The sequence below is a fragment of the Anopheles coluzzii genome, chromosome 2 (assembly GCF_943734685.1).
Source record: "Anopheles coluzzii chromosome 2, AcolN3, whole genome shotgun sequence".
In the NCBI taxonomy this organism is placed as follows: domain Eukaryota; kingdom Metazoa; phylum Arthropoda; class Insecta; order Diptera; family Culicidae; genus Anopheles; species Anopheles coluzzii.
Window position 1 is genome coordinate 28,625,166 of NC_064670.1, and position 24,501 is coordinate 28,649,666.

Genomic DNA, 24,501 nt, shown 5'->3' on the forward strand with positions numbered 1-24,501 from the left:
TTTACCCGGCAGCGTGCACTACTGCCGACTTTTCCACCACAACCATTCGGATCGAGTCATCGCCACAAACCGCACGCTCTTCTGCCCGCCACGCGAATCTCTTGCGCGCTCCGGAAGTATATCGACCCGATGCAAAGCAACATCCCCACGGTGCCAAGATATCGATGCCGCCGTGTATTCAGATCGATCGAGCCGAGCTTGACTCCTCAGTTGGCCGTTCCAGTGATGGTGTGATGTTACCTTCGGGGAACGGCTTCTCTGCCTGCTGTGGATAGGTTGAATGAAATGATGGCAACCGATGGTGGTACGGGACGGCGCATCGAATGGAAAGATGATCGATAACCGTAACCGGAGACTAATGCTACCTAAAACATTCACCGCAGGAATGGCTAACGAGCTTAAAGTTGGATGCGAAAATGAGGTGTTGGTTGGCGATACGATGTGCTCTTTAATATTTTAATGAAAATCCAGAAAATGCTTCACGTGAATATTTAAAAACGTTGTTTCTTGCACGAAGAATCTAGATGCAATGTGATTAACTGGGCCAATCGCTTGGATATTGAGGTGCTGCTAATAAAGTAGGCTACTGAATTCGCCTTTCCAATCATGATGCCATCCGTCCGGACGAAAACCACGATAAAACCTTCCCATGCATTCTGTTTCACCTTCGCGCCATTCGCACATAAGCTGGGTGGCAATTAATTGACGGATTATTCTAGGTGCCTAGTAAAGTCACTCGGTCACCATTAGCCAGCAACCGAAGAAATGAATCAACCAAAAGCCACCCAACCAGCCACCTTTCCGAAAAGGACCCACTCACCAAACCCTTGGCTGCACAGCAAGAGCAAATGAATGGCAATGAAATCAATTTTTGCTCATCCATTCCGAAGCCCGGGATGAAAAGCTCCGTGCTCTCCGGAGGCAGGAAGCAACGCAGCAAGAAACAGAGCAATTGCCTCACGTCTTTCGCTGAGGGCTTTCGGTCGAGGCCCGAAACGCTCCCCCACTCTACAATCCAATCAACAGTCGAAGCAGTTCGATTTCACGCGCACTCGAAATTGAGTTATCGTTCGCTTTCACCCAAAACCAATTTGCCGAATTCGACGAGCCCACTCGCACACCACTTAGTGTGCGTCGGGATGCTTCCGATTTTTTTTTTTTTTTGTTTTTACTATCCCTGCTTCTTTCTTTGTTATTTCACTAGTTCGCACCAGGAGTTACGTGCGCTCGTACGGCGTGAAACTTTGACATCGCCCGCCATTAAATTTGGATCATAAAGACCATAAGGCGGGTCGGCATGGTTTGTCCAGGGTGCCTGCAAACAATCGATCTATTGTGCACCGCAAGCCTGTTGGGTGTAGCGGAGTAGGTTGTGTTCAACCGTTTAAGCTCAGTTTGGCAACGAACGATCGATCCCATTAGGCGCAAGGTTTAACCGCAAACAAGTGATTTCGCCGTTGGTGAAGGTTATGATGCGGTTGTGGTGAACGATTTAAAGCAGCCCAAACCAACCTGATTCATGTCGAAAATAAATCGAAGGGATGTATTTTCATGGACATTGTAGTATGAGTATGAAATATTTAGAGACAACGACTGCTTAAAAATAGCGCAACAGCCACTAAAAGCAGAACGTTTGAAATGATAATTTAGCAAGTATTCTGCAATATATAATTTAATCAATTTCTTGTAACTGTGTAAATGAATTTTACAACCCCGTTGTTTAACACGAACATCAGGAATGCAAAGCAAAACACTCTCAACCAGTAATTAAATACAATTCCCACACTTTCCTCTCCATAACAAGGACACACATGGCTGTAATGTACGCGTTGTACATTTGAAACACCGCACAAACAACTCCACCCTTCCGAAGCCCACAAAATGGCTGGTGCGAGCAGCAACCGGTGCAAGACACAGCGCTAGAATGCTTTGAATTAATCACAGCCCTTCGCAGCACACAGTCAGCCCATCCGGAGCGACGGTAGAGAGAGCATCCGAAACATGATATTTCCCAAGAACAACACGACAAACACCCTCGCGCACTACAGCACATTAGCAAAACAGCCCCGTCTCGAAGTCGATTCATCGACCCGTAACCTACGCGGGATGGCACTCAACACAACTGCACAGCCTTCGTCGTAGCCCCGTAAACTGACGCTTTCCACGACCGCCGCAGCGACGGAAGAAAAATGGTCCACTGTCATCCTGTGACAACCTGCGCCAGACGGGAAGTAATTAGTGCTTTACAGGGCCAGCTTGATCTGCACGATACATTGCGCAAAACTTTCGTACCGTCGTAACGCGAAACGAGACACTGGAGAGGGCGCGCGGTGAGGTGTGACGAAGTAATGCCAAAGATTGATTTTCCTCTCCCCTTGACCGTGTCGCTGCTGCGTATTTTGTACACTTCACTTGCACGGAAGCCAGAAACGGAGCCCGCAGCACTCGGGGCGGGGCTAACATTCGTCATGGCAATAATCATTTTAATATTCATCACACGCGCACGACATTGATTACAGTTTTCATCGTGTGCTCACTGTTGATATCGATCAAACTTTTGGATCAACTTTTCCCGCTCCCGGGGCTTGATCAGTAGCCGTCCTCAGCCGTGCACGTGGTGGAGCGTAGAAAGAAAACTTTGCCTGAAATTGTACACTCGATCGTACAGACGAGATAATAATTCGAATGAGGAAACTTTTTCCAGCCAAGCGTAGTTGAGCAGACGAAGCAGCAGGCCATGCTTCTTGCACATTGAATTATCGAACCGGGTGCTGCTGCAGTTCCAGTTGCCCACGCTGGTCGGCACTGCCACCCGGCGGCCAAAGCAATATACTAATTGAACTGTGTAGAGTAGCCAACAGGCTCGTCGCTTATTTATCATTTACAGCCATGCTGCAATCGATACCCGGAGCAGTGAAAGGGCAAACGAGCAAGTTCAACGATTTTTGCATCGATTTCCTTCACCAGTTTGGGGCAGCAGCAGTACCGGTTCGAAAGCAGCGCTACCGCATGTGGCTGAATATTTCATTGCCCCTTTCCAGCAGTTGGGGGAAAAAAGCTTATGAAAATAATGCCCTCTAATGCCAGCAACGTTTGCAGAAAGGGAACGAGACAGAAGAGCACAAATGTATGTGTCGGGGGGCGTTTCTTTTTTCCACAGAAGCGTTCCGAAGCCACTACAACAATAGCAAAACAAACCAACGTGGAATCGAAACCAACGTGGAATCACATCACAGCTATTTATTTATTAAACAGCACGGAATACGAAAACAAACTGGCACAGGGGGGGCGGGAGGCCATGAATCTAGCTGAGAAATCATAATTGAAAATCGTGTGTAAATGTGCGTGCGTGTGTGAGTGTAGTGTATAATTTATTGTGTTGAAAACTGGGAAAGCAACCATCACCGGGGCGGTATAATAACCGTTGGGCGCTTCCCGGAACCCGGGGAACGCAAACGTGCAAACATTGCGCATCAATCAGGGTTGAAACGAATCTGCAATTTCGCGTTTCCATGGCAGCATCCTCTGTCGCGTCTGTCGCTCTATTTTGACGGCGTGTTTAGTTGTTTTTTTTACCTTTCCTTGCGACAAAAAGCAAAAAACGAAGATCGATTGATCTAGACGACATTTACCAGTATCAATAAATCAACAGGCCAAGGTGTTCATGGGATTTCCCACCATTTTCCCATATCTTTCGTCGAAGCGATCCTATTGATTAATGCAGGCGAAAGCAGTGAAAATCCTCCTGCGTTTACCGAAAGCTCACCTGGTGGTGAGGTGGGAAATCGTCGTGGTGCTTTTTCACGTCGCTACCGATTCGATTCCGTTCGCACCCCAGTACTGGGAAAGGTAAGCCAGTTAGGCGGAGGGTGTGGTGGTGGTCCGCGTGTCAATTACCTGTCAAACGGTATTTGTTTCCCATTACGCGCCTGGTGCGGCTGGTTTCCGCACCAAGGATCAACCTGCTAGTGCTCTTAGGTGCTGCCTGTTTGTTTTTCCTTTGTCCGTTCGCTTTTGTTCGCCCTCAGCTCAACAAAACAGAAGCCAAGATAATGATTTCGGCCAGCTGGTCCGTTGATTGATTTTTCTCTTCTTTTTTTGTTTGTTGCGTACCTTTCGCTTTCTCTCGATCTTTCGTTCAGAATATCAATTAACCTGTCCTGGCGTTCCGTGTTCCGCGTAACGGTGGTCAGCGTTTGGCTTGAATAATTGGTTTCCCCTTTGCTGACACATTGGCACGGGTTCTGCATTATCGGGACGGAGCGCTGAAATCGTTCTTTGTTTTTGGCTGCTTATTTTCTGTTCGCACAGCGTTTAACGCGACAGTTTCAGGAAATTTGTTTCCTTTGCTAAGAGTATTGCCACTCAGAAAATTGAGCAGGTGCAAATGACACGTTGCTTATAAGATGAAAGGCCACCCATCGAACAGGAATCTTGTTCATAAAATTGATTACCATTTTAACTCACACCAAAAAGCACTGATTTCTTTTTTAACTTAACAAAACTGAAAGGCAGTTTCGTTTTGATGTTCAACATTGCATTTTACTAAATCCCTAAAATTACTTATTTAAACCAGCATATTCCCTTCCCAAACCCACCATACCAAGCAGCTGCAGCTTGTACTATGAATAGCAAAACGTTTTCACCTTCCTCGTGACGTGACGTTTTCCACTCCCTCCCATTAGGATGATCGAATAAATGCAAATAAGCTCACTATTCAAACGAATATGTTTCCCAAACTCCGCACACTTGCAAGCTGGCCGTAAGTCAAAAGCTTCATACTGTCTGCTGTGGTTCTTGTTTCTGTTCGGAAGAAATTGTTCCGAGAAATCCTTTTCCACTTGCACCAATACAAGCTGCTGCGTATACGTTTGCATATCATTTCAGCAAACGCCGCTCGAACGCTCCCACCCCATAGTTCCAAAGTGTCCGAGCACCCTGCTTAAATGCAACAAAAAACGGACCACCGCCGTCTGACCATCAGACCGGTTTGGTAACGAAGAAAAATTATCATAATCCAGCGCGCGCTGTTGTGTTTCCCCTTTTTGCACCATACTGTTTATACATATTGTGGCGCCCATCAGGGCGCTCTTGACTTTCCCGGCCAACGGCAAAAGTGCCTCGACAGGACGTCTTGAGTTTGGACCCATACTAAACCACCCCCGGGGCAGCACAGGTTTTGGCACGGAAGAAGGAAAACAAAAGTTTGAATATCAATTACTAAACGGGAAAGGGGAAGATGAGCTCAACCATGAAAGTTTCTATCAGTATGTAGAACAAATAATGATATTGTTATCGAAAGTTGGATCGAAACAAGGGGTTTCAATGCACAAAGGCGGGTACTTCAATTAATGGTTCACTCCAGGATGGTACAGCTTGTTCACCATTTTAAATGCCATCCGTCTCGTTTAAAGACAAGTTTGATGAAATTTATTCAACCAGCGCTTTTAAAATTTTCGTTTAGCGCGATTTTTGCACTGCTAGTGAATTATTCATGTATTGGATGATGTTGCACCCGCCAAACCGTCGCTTTTCCCGTCAATCTTCAAAACAAAACAGACAAATAATATTGCGCCGCCCGACGCTACCTACCTTAATTTTCTATTTTTGTGCACCGAAATGATAACGAGTGCATTGCCTAGCACAGCCCCGATGATGATCGATCCGAAGATGAGACTCTTCAAGCACAGCACCGTCAGCTCGACGAGCCGATCGGCAGGTTCTACGATTGTTGACGCGGTGGGTACGGTCAGGTTGACCGCGTTGCTGCCCGGCCCGACGGGCTGGTGGTCGCCAGCCGCGCCGGAGGTAGCGTCGCCGGTACCGTTCCAGCCACCGGCTGCCCCGTCCACTTCCGGACCGGACGTCGGTGCCATGGCGAGGGAGGTAAGGGTGGCCGATCCGGCCGACGCTAGGGCGGACGCGACGGTCGCCAGCGCACCGGGCAGGGTGATCGGTTGGGTGGCTGCTCCGAGGAGCGCGTTCACTTCCGGCTGCGCTGTCGGTGGTACACTGCGGCTGGTGAACATTTTCACTCGGTGTGCGCTTTCGCATCACCCACTCACTTACACCACCGCACACACACACACACAGACAGCCACACACACACACACACTCGTACACTTCGCTTTCCCGGCTAGGAGTTTCCCTTTATGTCCTGGCAGCACTGGCACACATGTGTTGATTGCACTTGCTTACCTCATATGTACACACAGACACACTCACACACTCGCATTGGCGTCCCGGAAGCAGTGGCCGGCCGGATGGGTGTGGCGCCGTTGCCACTGGACGCACGGGAAACACTCATCGTACATCCCGCGCCAACGGATCTCGCGCCCAGCCCAACGCAATAATAGCCCCCGGCGGACGATTATCCTTTCGCCGGGGACGGTATGGGGACAGCAATCAGCGCTGCCGCAGTTCGGCACGCTCGGGGCAGCTAATTTCACTCGCCTTTTTTGCGTCAAAGGGAGTAACATGCGTGGCGGTTCGCGGTGCGTTTATTGTTCGCATTTAATTAAGTGCCGAGTCGCGTACGCGGGCCCGCTTGCTCCGTCCGTCAAACAGCGGCCGTGGAAGTGTTTCACATATTTTTGTCGTTTCGTTTGCTGCTCTGTTCATCTGTGCGCGTCGGCGGCCGAGTGCGTGCAGTTCATTAAAACCTGCGAAAGGATGGAGAATAAAATGGGATACAGCGGTTAACAAAACAAGCGCGTACAGTGAAGGAGTGTGGAAGTGCAGAGTGAAAAGCAACAAAATGTTGACCATCAAAAGTTGATCCTTCCGCCGGCTACACCGGCTTGATGTATGAGCTGATGGGCATAGAACGCCACCCAGAGCAGAAACGGAAACGACCATAGCTTTATGGTTGATTAATATGTCAATCGCACCATCACCAGTGTCCCTCGGCTGACCATAAACACGCGCGTAATCACTTGGCTGACATTGTACGCCAAACAGCACAAGCGGGCACGCGTTTATTTGCGTACGGCTATCGATTACTCGTTCCGGTATGGGAACAGTGTGTATTACAACTTCCATGTGTGCGCTTTGACTTTTTGCTTCAAAACAGTCCACATCAATTTCGCATACCGTTTGATATGAAGCCCCGTTTTGTGGCTGCGACCGTTCACCAAACTGACCACCGTTGTGCAAACTGTCGCAACGCATCATTCTTTTAATGCTTCGATTCTGTGGGATCAAACATCCATCCGGACAGGCAAGCAAAAAAAAAACAAAAACAAAAATCAATCCGATGAGCAAACAGAAACAGTTTGCCGGCATGCAAAATGCGAGGCCAATATGAGGCAGGCGAGCTGTAACTTTCGTGACATACTGTATACTGTTACCCACTCATGGAGTTATTGGATGTGGACAGCTGCAATTAACAATGTTTACATGGGAACGACATTAAAATCAATAAGCTTTTAATATATTGCAGTTGGATCACTCGTAGGCAGGTGCTTGATCTATCCTCTTGCTTTACTGCCGATTACTCCAGTATCCAATAGCATCTTTGATCAGCTCTATCGAAGCTCAAAAAATGATATACCATCTGCAAACGAATGCAACATTTGAATTTCATTCAGTAATAACAGTATCTAGTAGCTTGATTGAATACGCTTACTATTGATGGCAATAATTCAGCTCGTTGCAAATTAGCGATGCCTATCATTCACACACTCTTCATACACCGTGTCGATATCAAACGTAACGCAAATGACATATATTATTAATACCAACAAAAAACGCCCACCCGCGATCTCATTTGAAAAGGCGAACAGACGACAAAAATTACAGTCACACAAATCCTGCGCTAACAAAACTCACGTAGGAAAAAATACCATTGCACGGTACACGGCGTTGAATACACCCAATTTAAGCGATGCTAACATCGTTTCCGCACTATAGAAATGGATAGTATGCACGAGCTTCACGAGCACGCCCCGCCCGCAGTGCGCACTCCGCGCTGCTTTCCGTGAGCGAAAATAGCTCAATCAATATTTAACATCATTATGAAAGTCAGTCAAGGTACGAAGGCCACCCCGAGAAGACTTACCAGTGCCCTTTCTCACTCTCTCTCTCTCTCTCTCTATCTGTCTCTGGATGGCATACGCCAAGAGCATCCCCTGCACATACGCCTGCACAGCCACACATGCACTCCGTACTGGCGGCGGTTCTGAATACCGCACACTCATTACACCTGGCACCGCACTCAGTCGTGGTGGAGCATGTGCATAGCAGCGTGCACAGTATGTAAGCGAAAAAGGCAAAATGGCAACAACACAAACACACTGTGCAAGTTGCAACGCTTGACACACGTGTGCACACGATGTTTCCACCTTTCTAGCCCTGCAGCACACGAGGGCCGCCTGGTGGTGGTTTGTTTTTGAATGGCAGCAACCACCTTTTCACCTGCTTGTGACGGTGTCATGTACTTTAGAATGTGTTTTCACTTCCAGGTTTTTTTTTTCTTCATCCACCACCACGACCATCTCAATGCAGGCATGTTTCGAATTGGGTCACCGGGAAAAAGGGGGGATTTTGCAAGGAATAATGCCGACCCAAAAATGCTGGCCCAAGTTTTCAGCCCGAGCCCCTTATTTTAATTCCCGTTCTGCTCGAAAGAAGGGAGAGCGCACAGAAAACCCACATAATATCGCAACCAGCGTAACACAATACGCCCCTGTTTGCAACCGTTGCCAGTGCCCCGTACACACTCGCAAAGGCGCTATTATTGCTCGAAGCAGGCAAACGTCTCATATTTATTGCGAACATTTTAAAGCCTGCCCTACGCGCGCGCCGTCGCAACACAGCACAAGAGCCGGCGGGCTGCCGGCGGGGCTCAAACGGCAAGCTCCAATTGGAAAGTCATCCTGCTGCGTCCCTTGCATCGCCGTTGTACGCTGGCAGTGAAAAACGATCCTGGTGCGAGTCGGAACCGTGCCGCAAAACAGCTGGCAAGCGCACCGAGTGCATCCGGGCGGTGGGAAATCATTGCAAAAGGGCCACCGAGCATAAAACCCGAGCAAGCAGCAGTTGAGTGGCAGAGCGAGCAGGGGCGCGTGCCTGAGCTGCAATGAGTTGCCGCGGCCGTAACTAAAGCGATAATGACCCGCTTTTTCGCTGCCAATCCGATTTGGCTTTGCTGGGACCGTTTCAATCCCAAGCGCCAAGCACCCGTTTGAACTGAATCCCATTTGGGAAGTGTGCCAAGTTCGTTATCGGGACAAATATGCTGCCGGGTTGGAGTTGGGCAGTCTGTCTCTTTCTCTCTCTCTCTCTCTCTCTCTCTCTCTCTCTCTCTCTCTCTCTTGCTTTGGTGTTTCCCGTGGCCAGATCGATCGGTAGCTCGGATTTATCACATCGAGGTCACAGTCACAGCCAGATGGCAAATTATATGGCATGACAAGGACAAAAGCTTGCCGCCGTCCGTCGCACGCAAATCACTGTCAACTCAGCATTGGCCCATCATGCTTTGGGAAGCTTTTTCTCGCGCATGAGAATCCATACGAGGGAAGAAAGAGGTTGGGCCTTCATCTTGCGATCATGAATAAATTTATAACAGCACCGGAAAGGAGTTCGTCTCCTGCATCGAGCAAGTAAAAAAAAAAACAAATAAAAAGAAGGAACAAGATAGCGACACCAAACTCGCTCCATCATCGGCGCAAGCTGGCACCGAATCGATAAAACTAATTAAACTTAATTTAATCCCTTCTTCACCGTGCCTCCGTTCCACTCTCTCTCTCTGTTTCTCTCTTTTCCCCATTTCGGATTGTACTGTAATGCTTTGGCGAGTTACTCAGTTACTCAGTTGACGCAGAAGCACTCCCGCTTGCAATCAAATCATTACGCCGATCCTCCAAACCGGGCAGCGCGGGCAACACGGGGAAATAAAGCAATTTCGGCGCCCAGATTTTTGGCATAACTCTGCTGGTAAGCAATTTTAAAACCGTTTTAGCGACTAATTTCATTTCCCCCTTGAGGCGTGCGCTGCGTCGAGTGCTCGGTAGCAGTCGTATCCCTTCCCGTTGCTCACACACACAAGCACACACGCTTGAAGTACGCTGTCAAGGTAGGAACGGCGCTCATCTCAAGAGCCCTTGCCAGCACAGAAGGAAAGTGCTGCCTTTCCATTTCTTCAAGAAAAATCAATAAATTTTAGGCGAACTTGGTAACAAAGCAGGCGTGCACGCGGTGGCAAAAAAAAAGGCAAGGCGACCCATCCTTTACCGCCACCGATCGGGCACGAACGAGCGGCGAAAAGCAAAACGATGTCATTTTACGGTACGGAAGCAACCAATGTCCCCCCGTGCGGAGGTTTTGTCATACCGTACCGTACCCTCTTCGAGTTTGGGCGGACCAAGGGACGCGAGGTAGTTTAGCCACTGGGAAACACCATTTCGAGGGAAATCCGCACGGCAGAGAGGCAGAGAGAAAACAATCCGACAAAAAGGCAACAACAAACGGGATAGGAAGAACTGCGAGCAACATCACCGCCGTAAGTGAGCCCCAATGAAGGCAGAAAAAGTGCTTCCCGTTTTGGCGAAGGTTAAATGGCAAACGGATTTCTTTCGCCCTGCACTACCGCTTTATGGAATATCCGGCATGTCCCTAGTAGCTGGGTGCTGGTGATGGGAATGAGTTCGTCTGTTACCTGTGCCTTTTTTGCCTTCTTCCTATCCGACCGTAGCGATGGAACGGTAATCATAAAAAAGGATAAATTCCCGCAACGCGTCCCCCGGGCCCCGGGAGGAAGGCTGAACTTACGATGAAAAAGTAGGAGGAAAAGTAGGAAAAATTTCATTTACTACAAATTAAGTATTGACATCACGGTTACCCGGGTGTCCTTTGCAGATGCCTTCACCCTTTCCGCCACCGGTTCGATGGCAGTTCGCTTTTCGCAGTGCAAAAAGGCCGGATGCAACACACCGGAGCGAAGAAGCTTTCCCAGAAACGTGTGCCGCACCGCGATGGTATGCAAAAGGAGCTGCTACGTAGCTGAACAGTCTTTGGGGTCGTTAAATTATGGAAAAAGGTAAGGTGAGATGAAACCAGCGCCAAGAAAATAATACAGACGTTGACAGCGTCTTCGGCTGGAGCGTTTATGTGCGAACGAATCGCCTTACAGGTTGCCTACCTTATTCTCCTTCTACTAAACACTTTTTCCTCCTTACGAGCCGCGTGAAACACACGGGCCTGTTTTCTTAATTTATTATTGCCATCGCTATGTGATCAACCTTTTCCAGATTTATGGCATCACATTAGCGCGCGCTCGTCCTCCCTCCCACCTCGGGTAGATAAGAGAAGCCGATAAGAGTGCGCTAGAGGGAGAAGCGTCTTAAATAGAAAACCGTTTAGATGATGGATACGAGGCTCTAAATCGATTCGCAACGTTTACTTTACCAAGCGGTGGATGGTAGCAACAAGCTTTAGGTACGATGGGATAAAGGGACCGGATGAGATAAAGGTGCATGTGAACGGGTATATTTTAATTTCACACACTTGGGCCTCAATAAAAACAAAAAATGCGCTGGATAATGATGCATAAATCAGCTCGCTCTGGGGTTCCATCGTAAACTTGGCATCATTTCGACCGAAGAAAAGCTCACAATCCTAAAATACTTACACACCCATACACATACACACACAAATGCCGTAACAGAAGACAGTGACAGCTTCTTGCACGGCTAGCACGCTTGCAGGTGGCTTAGATAAGAAGGATTACGCTGGCGAACGATATCGTTCAGCTTGCGGCTAAAAGCGGATGGATTTTTTTTACGAATTGTTTCGTTTCCTTTTTAAGCTTTCAAGCCTCTGTTTTGGTTGTGGGTTTTTGTGTGTCTGTTAGCCCTTTTTTTGCATCATGAAACGAAAGAAGCTTTCGTTTTCAGCAAACGGGAGTTTTTGCAATTCAGAGCGAGCGTTTTCGGCGAACACTGCGCATCAAGGGATTGCAGCACGGTAAGCTGAACGCTTTCGGCGATGGTTGCCACTCTACAAGCAAAGCGCTGGTACACTCAGACCATTCCGACAAACCTATTATCGATAAAGCCGCAGCCGAAGGCATAAGCATAACTTCCCAGAGCTTGTAAAACTTCCACTGCATGAAACTGTTCAAGCAAAAGCATTCGCGGAAGTAGTCACAAACTTATTTGCAAATAAGAGCAAATGTATTCGCTTCCTGAATGTGTAGGACTTGTTTCGAACGAACAATCGAACCATCCCCCGATCGATTGTTTTTTCAATTGAGTGCACAAAAGAATGAACTCCACCTATTGCGCCCGTGCCTGTCCCGTGGATTATGACTTGTGAGCAGTGTTTCTCGGAACGATCGTTGGGAGGTGTAGCTGCTGCAAAATGGATGTATCCTACACAAACAGAACCACTTATCTACAAGGGGTCCGGGGCCCTGGAAAGCACAACCTTTTGTGGAGTGTTCCGCTTGCCTGTTGAAGTTTCTGTTCAAAGCTACAACGGGCTCTGTAAGGGGGAGAGAGAGAGAGATCAGGAACAGAAAGTAGAAAGCGAAATGCTTAACATGGAAATAGCGTTAGAAGATGTGATTTTTTCCCTCACACTTTCATGATGCCGCCATGCAGAACCCATTTGTTGTACTGCCGTATAATAGACGCTCTTTGGCGACGGCTTTCACCAAGCACAATATTATGACAATCAAACCCGGGACACGGACCACACACAGCAATAAAATGGGACTTGTATGTCGGAAATTGAAAAGCACATTCTCTCCGATTGTGTCGGGTTCTTTTGATGCCAAATCTTTACCACCCAATGCTGGACTGCTACCGCTTCCACTGCTCCCTAGCGAGGCGGATAGAACGAGCTTTACAAGGTTCAGGACCGCAACGCACCGATGCTATGCCGACTGTGTCCCAGCAGTAATCCACTGCGGCTCGCAAATATCGGTTGTTAAAAATTAAAGGTCCAATCTGCTATTCCCCTGACGGTCTGTGTGCTATTCCCGCACACGACCGTTCCACAAGTGACAGCGGCTCTCAGCGGTGGTTAGGCGAGGCAGAATGCAGAGACTCCTGCTGCCTTTTATTTTCCTTCGTTTCTCTGTAATCTTACGATTTTCCTTTCATTTCCCCAGCCAAGCACAAATAATCTCCTTTCGCATCCTTTCGGGACAGATACTGTACTGCTGCTGCTGCTGCTGCTGCTGGGAAATCCAATCAACAAATCGATCAGAACGACTTTCACTGACCCTTTCGCAATGTGGGCGAGTGAGTGTGGCACTGCGTACTGAAGTTGGATTACCGGTACCGTTAGGTGATTGGGTTTTGCCGGATTCATTAGCAAGCCTCATTCTCGGGCTCTTGCTTCATACGTTTCTTTTTGGATAATGAAAATAGGATATAGTAAAAGTATTATTAGAACGTACAACAGAGCTAGAAGATTACTTTTAACAAACAACTCTATTTCAAATTGCTTTTCTCACTCATTTGTTGCATCCCGGGACTGAAATATTCAACTAAAAACTATCCTACACACGAGTAATAAAGTGATATAGCTTCAGCTGATCAAAGTTTTTCACGCAAAAAGCAATCAACCAACTGAAACCTAAACAAAACCGGGCCCTGCTCCATATTATGGGAAAATAAATATAGAATCCCCGTCGGTTGTGTGTGAAGTACGCCTCAAAAGGTGCAGAAAAAATCCAACTAAGCCAGTTATGAGGCCACCAAGCGTTCGCGTACAGTAGCCAGAATAGTGGACCGAGCATCCGCTAAGCGTCAGCTAAGCAGCAGGGCAGACAGGAGGAACAGCCATAGAAACAATGATGCTGATGTTCACCGCAGCGCTTATGTATTGTCAGGTAGTATGGAAATTCTTTTCAACCTACTCATATGCATACCACATCCCATTTGCATCCGTCCATCGCTCCGGATCGCTTCCGCGCACTGTGCGAGAGCAGCAACTAACCACATCCAGCGCGTTCGCGCACCATAATTTATTCACATCAATAATCATTTTTATGCCAAACGTTCCATACGCTCCTCCTGCGGTACAGACGCGTCTGGTAGGTACAGTGCCAAAGGACTGTATTAAAAAAGTTTTCCTACTCTTTTGCGCGCTGTGTATTGGTTCGACACTTACGTCTGGCTGGAAATAAACATACACCGTGCTGTGTTGTTCGAGTGGTTCGAGTGGGAACATTTTCTTCTTACGTACACATACAGCAAAACGCAGCCCAAGGTGAAAGAGACAGCAAAACATTTCCCACCACTCAGCGGGTGGCTCTTGTATGAACTTTGGAAAAAAAAATATTATATACATTCCAGTTTTCCCCCCCTATGATTGCCCCCGTGTTCCGTGTGTAACGTTTCCGCACACGTTCGAATAGATTTTCTAGTGCCTGGGGGAAGAAAAACGGTAAGGAATGCTCAAGTAGCCGGCAAAAGCTTTGCGGCAAAGCCTTCGCGCGGCCAGACCATACAATAATGGCTGGGTCAAAATTCGCTCGACAATCAACCGTTAAGGCAGTGGATTTGCTGTCGATGCTTTCACCGTGTACAGTGGTGCGAATCGATGGTTGAGCGACGAAAACGCGATTACGGTTTGATTTGGATGTTTGGCGAACCAAATTTAAGGATGATGTAGGAAATATCAATCAATGGCGCAACGTTAAAAACGTATCCATTCATTTCTTATCCCAAACGTTGGGCCTATCCGGCTATTAGAGGCTTATTTTAATTCATTTAGTAATCAGTAAATATTCATTTATCTGTTCTATTAAACCGCGTTTATGATGTATTGCAACTTTTCAAAATTTACTGAAGGTTTTCCAAAATGAGTAAACCATGTCTTTTATACGCCTGTAAGGCATCTCATTGCATACTGACAGGCGCTTAGCAACACCAAGCCAATGATCGTTTTAGGCATCTTCAATACAGTTTGAGACATGTTTTATTGCAATTGATATATTCTCCACAGCAGCATACACATGTTTGTGGAAGTTTAAACAGACACAATAGTCTGGATTTAACAGTTATCTGTTATTCAACCCCCAGCATGCTACGCGTGCTCTATTCAACGCTCACAGTGATGCGTGTGTGCGGGCTGAAACATTTTGCCCCGTTCTTAGAATCACTTTTCCTATTTCTAGAATGCTTCCGTCCATCTTCTAATTTGGCCGTTTCCCATTCTTGTCAAAGAACCGAGACACGATACCGGACGACGATGCTAGAAAGCTTTCGTTTATTTTATTTACGCTCCAAAGGGCTACTACCACTTCCTTTTAGTCCGTGCTTGAACCATTTCACCGACCGAAAGGCCGGCCCCGAACCCTTACCCTAGCAGTGCGCTCGTAATGGACTCCGAATGGGTAGACCGAAAACAAACAGCACAATAAATCTTACACGAAAGGTTACGATTTTTCAAGGCTTCTGGCTGCTGCCCATTCTACAAAACTGGAGCCTGGGTGATCATACGTTTCGGTAAACGTGTCCGTGCGTGTGTGTGTATGTGTGTTTTTGAATGCTTTGTAAAACCATCTGACCTTCCAGGATACTCGCACTGGTGATCTTGGAAGTCGTCAATTAAATTCCCGTGCTCTCGCTCTCTCTCTCTCTCTCTCTCTCTCTCTCTCTCTCTCTCTCCGCCCACGAGTAGTCAGTCTGTTTCACTGAACTGAACCCCACTGTACGGTACATCAATTCGCATTTTTCAACTTCATTGCTTCCCAGGATCGCTATCTTCTCCCGTACGCTCGTGGCCTCGTGTTTCAAGTGGCTTGCCCTTGATGTGGGCGTTCATTTTTTTTTTTGCTTTCTCTTTTTTATGAAAACGCGCTCCATAAGATAGGCGAATTCCTTGACGCTTGGGGTTGCCGTACTTTACATTTTTCCATTCGCCCGCTCAAAGCAAGTGCTGCTCAATTGCTCTCCCGCGCCAGCGGGCACCCCACTATTCCCATAAACACAATAGTGGCCCACTAGAGTGTCCTTACGGATGGTTACCGTTCGGTCACCGGTGGCCTCGTCATTGCTCACCCATGATGCAGTTTTATGCTGCCGTACTTCTATCTTCGGCTGGCTGTTGCTGCTGCTAGCCGCATCCTTCCCCAACCAGCCAGCATTCGAGCAAAGTTCAGCACACTTTGTCAGTTTTGATTATGTTTTATTATTTCCCCCCGGTGCACACAGCATGTAGTACCGCAAAGAGGCAACTTTGCACTCGATGCTAAAGACTCCCTAACCTACCGTCTCACTAGCGAGCAAGAGCAGCTTCAGACGGCGTAAAAAGGAAAAAGAAAACCATGTGTTTCAACTTTTACGCGAAGGTTAAGGCGATATGTAAGAATGGGGACGAAAAGTGGTAAGATTTTCGATAAATTCGAAGCCTAAAAGGGCTCAAAACTAAGAGAAGCACTTTTTTTTGCAAACAGTTGGAAAAGTTGTTTTTACGTTTAAATTATTTTTTTACATTGTGGTTTATAAGCCACAATAACATACTTATATATGTACAATAAATGAACTATAAAAGCTAAAACATAAGTACAAAAGCAGTAAAGTAAAGGTATTGTTTGAAAAGTTGGGTTCAATGGCACAATGTTATCATTTTTTAATTTAAATTGGCTCAGTTACAGAATTGAGATTGCAAAATTTATTTATTCAGTTTATCAATTTTCGTCAAAATATAGCTTCCCCATGACAATAGTGTTAGAGTTTGCCCATTTTGCTACCACAGAAAATATTTCTAAAAAGTCAAAACACAGAGTCCAATGTGCTTTAAGTGTTTCTCAAGCAACGTAAACATCTTCTTGGTGCGCTGCACTGTATTTCCTATGCGAAATTTCAGCCCGAACAGGTGGCGAGGCTTATTGAGTTTATCAACCAGGGATTCAATACTGGCTCAACGTTGGCACCGTTGTCTAGAAAGAGCGCACCGCCACGCACTTGTAGCGTACAGCGGATGGACCGTGTTTCAAACGCCCCAAACACTACGCCGAATGCTTGGTTACAGCTCAACTCAAAACGGTTCGTAATACGCTATTGAAGAGGTATTCGGTAACGATATTTCGTCGCTCAAAGCCAGGGCGCGATGGAATCAATTTTGGTGACAGCATATTTGGCGTTCGTGCGGATGCAATCTTTCCGCACCTTCGGTCTGTCTGTCTGTCTTTCGCTCGCTCGCTCGCTCACATTCTGTCCTTCCCTTTTTCTTTCCTGCCTTTGCCCGATGTCATCGTTGCCCGGGGGAGGATAAATAATGCTTGGTTGATGGAAAATTTGATACCCGTACCATGGTACGAAAAGCTCCCGCTTGCTTGCTTCTCGTGGAAGGGAACGATTTTTCAAGCACGAAAATGTATTCATCCATCCACTCCGTTGACGGTACTCCATATTTTCGACGGAAAACAACGCACTCCATCCGCGCTTTCCTATTTTACGGTGGAGAAAGAGTAAAAAATCAGTGCAGATGTTGGTAGGAAATCCTGTTTTTCGTCCCGATGCAGACAGCGCGGCTGGATGTGGAGTACGCAACAATACGGCCAACGCTTGGCAATCGAACCACACTGTTACAAATCAAGCTCGTACACGACACAGTTGGCACAAGTAATAACGCAATGTTAATCTACAGTGCCGCGAGCTGCCGTGGCATATCAAAGCGTGCAATTGCAAAATGCGAAAACATGCACCACTAAATCAAAGCCGCAGATGGTGTTTAGTATAACATTTCTGATAGATGAAATTGTACCCGTCGTGCAGCAAACCCCTTTCTTAAGGCCGATTGATATTTTATACAGCTAGTTTTCGGTGCAAAAGGCTGTATATTAACTCACAAATAAGTACGACTTATAACTTTCAAAATCCAATTAAGCAGTAGTCAATCTTTCATCCATCCTTCAGAAGCCATTACATCAATCCTTCTGTAAATAAAACTTGCGCCCGATAGATGCACTTGGGCAATAGGACAAGTACAAAGCAAACAAATTCATTTGCCATTGCTCGCCCTTTGCACACTTTAACATTGGATGCAGAAATTTATTCCATCAGTTGCCAGCTCCACAGTAGCACGGCCAATAGAAAGCTGGCAATGCACTTTGCTGCACAACTTGCAGCCCACTGAACGATTTGCAATTTCACTTATGTTCATTTCCATGCCATTTCCAGACGGCACCATTGCCCCAGTTTAATCCAAGTGGAATCGTATTTTTTGCCACTCTTTCGGGCACTTTTGACCGGTTTACGTTGGATTGAGCGAATTTTCATTTCGTTTTTCAACAACTTTTTGCATTGACAGTTCCCATGAAATGGAGTCTTTTGTGGAAGTAATTGTTTTTTTTATTGTTGAGACACAATGCTGAAGAATTTCACGTCCTTAAGCTTATGTTAAAGTGTTACTTCCATCTTACCATGATTTTTACTAAATCCTTTCTGAATGAAAATAAAAATTGGATTTTTCTCACATTCTTGCTCTTTAGTCTTTCAAGCTGCTTTTCCTGCTGCTTTTAAGCTTAATTTAAGAAATATTTGTTCACCCAACACTAGCACAAACGATTGTTTCGTGAATATTTTAACAGGATTCTTAAAACCGGGTTTTTTCTCTAACCTCTAAAAATCTCAAAACCTTAATAAAGCTACTCGACGCCCAAGCACACGCTCAGAACCTCGAGAGACAATCGTTAAGTTAAACCGAACCCAATCACACCGGAATCCATTAATTAGTCATGCTAACCAAATATTCATGACTGCTAACCGTCGACAGTGGCGCGATGCGAAACGAAACACACTCGCACCAATGCTGGGGTTTCAGGGCAGCGTTAAAGTGAAACGAGCACCGTGGGTCATTTTACAGCTTCACAGTCTGTGCGCGGTGGCAGCTCCGATTCGCCAAAGGGCTAACACCGTCAGGTACTGTCGGGCTAATCTTGGGCACCGATTCTACGACTTCTCCGAACGACTCTTCAAAACCATCAAAAGGTTGCGAGGCTTGAACAAATGATCCTCCGGATGGTTGCTCAAAGTGGACCATTAATTAGGCGTACTTTTTTTTAAGTGTCTTTTACCACCTACCCTCCAAAACGGAAGCTATCATTTCAGGTGGTGATGGTGGTGGAATGATTCTGAATAGCGCTTCTGAAAAGCTCTTCAGGTGAGTGGGAGGGAATTTTAGGCGGTTTATTTAGAGCTTTCCAAAACAGTCGATTGATTGGCTGACAAATACAGTGCGGTGCAGATAATGATTTTTGTTTGATTGAATGAACTCAAAACGTGGTACTTGACCCGAATCATGAGACAGTTGAATGTTCAAGATGTGCCTTTTGACACAAGTCAGTCAAAGTTTTAAAGCTTGCGGGAAGTTTTACATCAAGAATGATATTATTTTAATTAAAAGATAAAGCTCATAATGCTTTACTAAACATAAACACATAATTTGAAATACATTGAAGCGATTTAGTAAATTAGTCATTGGATAATTTTAGACCTTATTTTCACCTCTAATCAACCTCGTGTTTAAATGGAGACGCCTAGCTGCTGATAGCTGCCGGCACTATGGAGACGCCTGGTTTCCTAAGGTTGTTTTCCCAAAATAAATCACAAACATTTACTCCATCTCCTCCATTTCGAAGCAAATGGCAGCCAATAATTTCTAAACTAAACGCCACTACGTACCATTTTGACCTTCAAACTCTCGCCTGACCACACATTTTCATTTGCCCAATCTACCCGTATCGATCGGTGGCCAGCTACTCCCACTCAATGTCACCAATAAACACACCATAGAGTGGGCAGGTTATCACCTCTTTCAAGGCAAATTGATTTCAATTATATGTCTATGGCAGCAGTGGTACGCTGTGTTGATGAAGCGAAAAAAAAAGCTAAATTATGCTTTTATGGCGACGGTGAATAAAAGTACCCCAGATTCTACCGCAAAGCTATAACCGCAAAGGGGAGCGCTCAATAGCGCGAAGTATACAATGTATATCGCATGATTAGTACCTCCACCTCAAACAGCCCAATGTAGCGAACCGATCAATGGAAAGCGTATGAATGAATAATTAATAGCGAGCAGAAATAGACACTGCAAGCCATTCAAAGTCGTGCTGTTTGTTGCCTTTTATGTAACCACAAAAATCGCAACTACTCTACTGCCTACTGCCTTCAGCCCGAAACGAATCAAAGGACAGAAATAGGGAAGACAAAAAAAACACTACCACCAACACACTAACGAACAGCAGCCTGCTGAATTCGACGGATGCACTCATGGCCTCTTACGAATGCATTTCCGTAGCGCATCAGTTGTAAAGCCTTTCACACACACACACACACCCGCTGTGTCGACTTTTCTCCCCAACTGGCAGTAGCCGTCGTACCGATGGCAGTATCGATTTTCTCCCGCCAACAGTAGTGTTCAGCGAAGCATGTGGTGTGGTTCTGAATGGGTTTCGAACTGCGCTATAGATTTTGTTCTGGACACGACAAAACCAGCCAAACCAGACTGTTCCTACGGCACGGCGAAACTTTTGCAACGGCCGTTCGCCGGCTCTTTGATACACGAGAGCTTACGTAGGATAAATGGGGGGGGGGGGGGGGGTGGTAGAGGGAAAAAAGTAAGCCACACACCAGAGCAGAGGATGTACGATTGGGTTAGCTTTTCTACTTTCTCGCAAGCGACTCAGACCGGCCAGTTGGGTTGCCTTTTTCCGACACATTTATTTTGCTTACTTGCAGTTTTATACTAGTTGTGTGTGTGTGTGCAAAGGGTACCCGCTCTGGCAAAAGTAGCTCCACCAGTGCAAAATTAGTTATTAATTTGTCCATTGCTTGTCTCTACCACAACTATGCGGTTATTATTGGTTAAACTTTTGGGTTTAATCACGTTTTCAAACTGATGAAAGATATTCCATTAATACACTTCTGGGAAACTGATCAAAAAGTATTACGATGCTTTTGCACTGGCAATATTACTCAACGCTCATTTGGTTTTCAATATGTTTTCGTCATTGCTATGTTGGCCTGAGATCGAATATGTAAACGAGGAAAAGCTATTATGATCTCAGCTGCTACAACACACCACTACAAACAAACAGTATTCATTCAGATTATAGATTCTTCTTACCGAGTCACTTCCTTTAACCTTCTCGACATATTGCATAATCCACGATGCGAGGACCGTTCCCCGAAATGCTTTTACGGTTCATCAATTTCAATAAACTTCCATGGAACTTCGCCGCTGCTTCACCAGATGTAGGCGGTTTTTTGTAAACATATAGGTGCGAACCAAAAGGTTTTAACAACCTGCGCAGCCTGCCATTGTCAAACTGGCCAGGCAGCACCGAACCCATGTACCATGAACCCGCCCCGGTGGTTTCAATGAGTATGGTACCGATCTGCCCAGTGGATAAAGCGTATCCAGCGTTCGCTCGAGGACCCCGCTAGCTTACTGCACTTCACGCGAACAGTGCCGTCGAGTGCATTAACAAGCTACGGTGCGCACTGACCTCAATAACCTCACGCGTCGGTGCTCCCGATGCAAGGCAGTAGTAGCCGCACACCACAACCCACTAGACTGATGGGAAAAACAACAATTCTCCGTATGCAGCAGACAGCGGGGAGGCCGGTACTCGATTCTTCATCGAATTCTGATCCGAAAAGGACGATATTCTGCCACTACTGCCGCCGTTTCTGTTACAAGCACCCTTTACATAGGCTTCATCACCGCGGCGGGTCCTTCACGTGCATTCAACACACTTGCCACAGCGCTTTTAGACGGTTCCCGAGTTGGACGGTGCGATTGTGGAGTGTCTACCGTCTCTGGTGTGTGTGTGTGTGTGTGTGTGTGTGTGTGTGTTTGTGTGTGTGTAGCCAATCATCTGTCGGTGAACTAATTAGAAATTCTACGAAATACTACAGAACACGTGGGCGCCCTGGTGGAAGGCGAAGGCCCCCTTCCTTTTGGGCCATTTTTAAGGGGCAAGGTAGTGGGCTACGGTAGTGCAACGCTGTTGTTGTACAATCAATCGATCGATCCTTTTACACCAGACGATGCCGTTGAAGCGTGGCAAGTGTGTTATACATAGCTCGGCACAGCCATGTTGGCATGGAAAGTGATATAAATATATCACGTTTTGCTCGGAAAAAGGCAAATTGGATGCAATGACTAAAGGGGATGGAATTGTTTACTGTAGTCGCGTTAAGTTATTTATTACGATAAACACCTCCGATTGAAGATTAAATGGCCGTGCGTTTATTCATACACAGTCTAGCCTTTTGTTTTTCGCCCAGCTGCCAGATGGAATGCTACGGCCAATTTAAACATGGTCAAAATTGGTGTTATCTCACATTGCTTATTCATCGGACGTTTATCAACCGGTTCCGACCGGTTGCCGGAATGCCAAACACGTTTCCCGAACGTTGCCTCCACGCTCAAAAAAAAAGCATGCTGTTTCATGCTGCTCAACTATTAAACATGCTACCATGATCAAAGGTCACACGGTTGCTCTGCCGAAAAAGGTCGGAAATGACTACCAACACACACACAAGCACAAACACTCAGACATCCAACCCAAAGCATACCGTCGATGCCCGTCCGTTATCAGACAATTGATCGGAGGCCTTGCGTCGCCGGGAGCGGGGCCGGAAAAACACGGCCCAAACATACCCCGAATCCGACCGTTGTGTGCCTCCCGTCCCAAGAGTCATCAAACTTTGCTTTTTTGATTTTACCGAAAACTTCGCCCCGGATAAAAACCGTCCCATAAAGTCTAATGAAAACAGACACCTCAGACCGCCGCCACCAGCGCCGTTTCGGGGTGGAAGTTGGAAGCACACTAAGGGAAAAGAAACTCATCGTACAATAAACAACACTCCCGAAATGCTCGTACACACGCAAACACACACACACACACACACACACACACACACACGCACGCTATCATGCTATCACCCCAAGGGACATTTAATGGGGGAATTTGTGGGGGTGGTGCCCGAGAAGACGTTGAAGGAAGTGTAGCGGAGAAGACGGGTGTATTATCTATCCCACCGTACGTTGAGTGCAGATTTAAAGCAAAGTAATGTAAAAGACAACACACAGCTTAAGACACCTACACGGGACTTACATCAGCTGCAGCATCCAGGGGGGGGGAGGGGTAGCGGTTAAGAGAGATTGCTGGTACTGGGAACAATATCAGCTTTCAGTAGGGTCGGAAGTTGTGCAATACTGTGCCTCTTGGGGTCTGCATGAAACTGTGGTAGAATTAAATGTTTGTTTTTTTCCTGAAAAACTTTGTAATTAACGGGAAAGGTATCCTCACTCTTAATTAAAACATATTTAATTGCTACTTAAAACATTAACTTAAACCTTTTTTTACACTTCAGTTAAGTATGCAAACACACTTTACACTGCACTTGCAATTTTTGAAGAATTTGGCAATCGAAGTTTGGGTTTTTGCTGCACGGATGGCTTGTGATTAGTTTTCCAATCGGATCGGTTCACAATCGGTACGCTATTATCACCACTACCACCACTACCAACGGCAGCAAGTGTACACGCTAGCCGTTACCGTTGGACGGACACACACATTCGGCTGCTACTATCGCGGATGACCTAATGCTGCCAGCGAATGGAATGCCCTGCCTGGGAGAACGAAGCTGGATCCACACGATTTCCTACTTCCCTAATATCCTGGATCCGTACACTACACACAGACACAGCCACCGCACGCGAGCCATCGGTATGCTGCATCTCATTCCATCCGCCACCCCGTCGCACGTGCTCCGTCTCACTTGACACAGTTACTGTAAAAGCGTGCGCACCTTTCACTCCGCGGCACTATATGGTATGGATTTTAGTAAAAGTGTGCCATCACCGATAGAAACTGGAACAACAACACAACGTATATACACACACACATACCAATAATGCGACGCATACAGCTGCTCGCAAGCTCAGCAGGCTGCCCGCTGTTGCTGTTGCGGAAACCCGGATGCGGAGCCGTTGCGCACTTGCGCTTCAAAGCTGGCGAGGGACGGACCGACTGTTCCGTTCGGCACGCTCGCTGCACTGCAACTGGAGCAGGCTCGCGCTGTCTCGGGCTGTCGGGCCGAGCCCGAACCACCTTACCGATGCAAGGATCCGACTCCGGCTCGAGGTACCGAGCGGCTGGCTAGTTCATCCGTTCGGTGAACGTCCGGATGAACAGCCATGTGCGAGGATATTTGAAGGCTTTTATGCGGTGATTAAATAACAACTCGGACTCGGAAGCGCACAGTGGCTGGGCTGAGATATCAATTGAATGTTGGAGGCAAATGTTTTCACTGCATCTAGGTTAATGTCGTGGTGTGGTTTTTATTGGTTTTGCCGAGAACACAAACTGTGTTAAACGTATAACGGCAATCCACTCAACTTGTGTGGCCTTCTGTGTGGTTTAGTATCATCAGACTGTACAAAAACATTACCACTATTTGTTACAATATTTGGTTGCGTTTGATGCATAATTTTAGACAGATCAATGAACCAATAGATCCTTTA

At 46.6% G+C, this 24,501-nt stretch overlaps 1 protein-coding gene across 3 annotated transcripts in view; it reads right to left on the reverse strand.

Annotated features, from left to right (window-relative positions):
- The window catches only part of LOC120949796 (octopamine receptor beta-3R-like), a 60,411-nt gene extending 36,381 nt beyond the window's left edge, over positions 1-24,030 (reverse strand). For 2 of the 3 annotated variants that reach the window (XM_040367314.2, XM_040367309.2), the window contains exons 1-2: positions 23,887-24,030; positions 5,593-6,662 (exon numbers count right to left, since the gene is read on the reverse strand). In XM_040367314.2, coding sequence (XP_040223248.2) covers positions 5,593-6,029 — 437 coding nt within the window. In that variant the 5' untranslated portion in view covers positions 6,030-6,662; positions 23,887-24,030. Of the gene's footprint in view, positions 1-5,592; positions 6,663-23,089; positions 23,255-23,886 lie in introns of all 3 variants that reach the window. The other variant, XM_040367310.2, reaches the window with a different exon arrangement.
- Between the last annotated feature and the right edge of the window lie 471 nt (positions 24,031-24,501).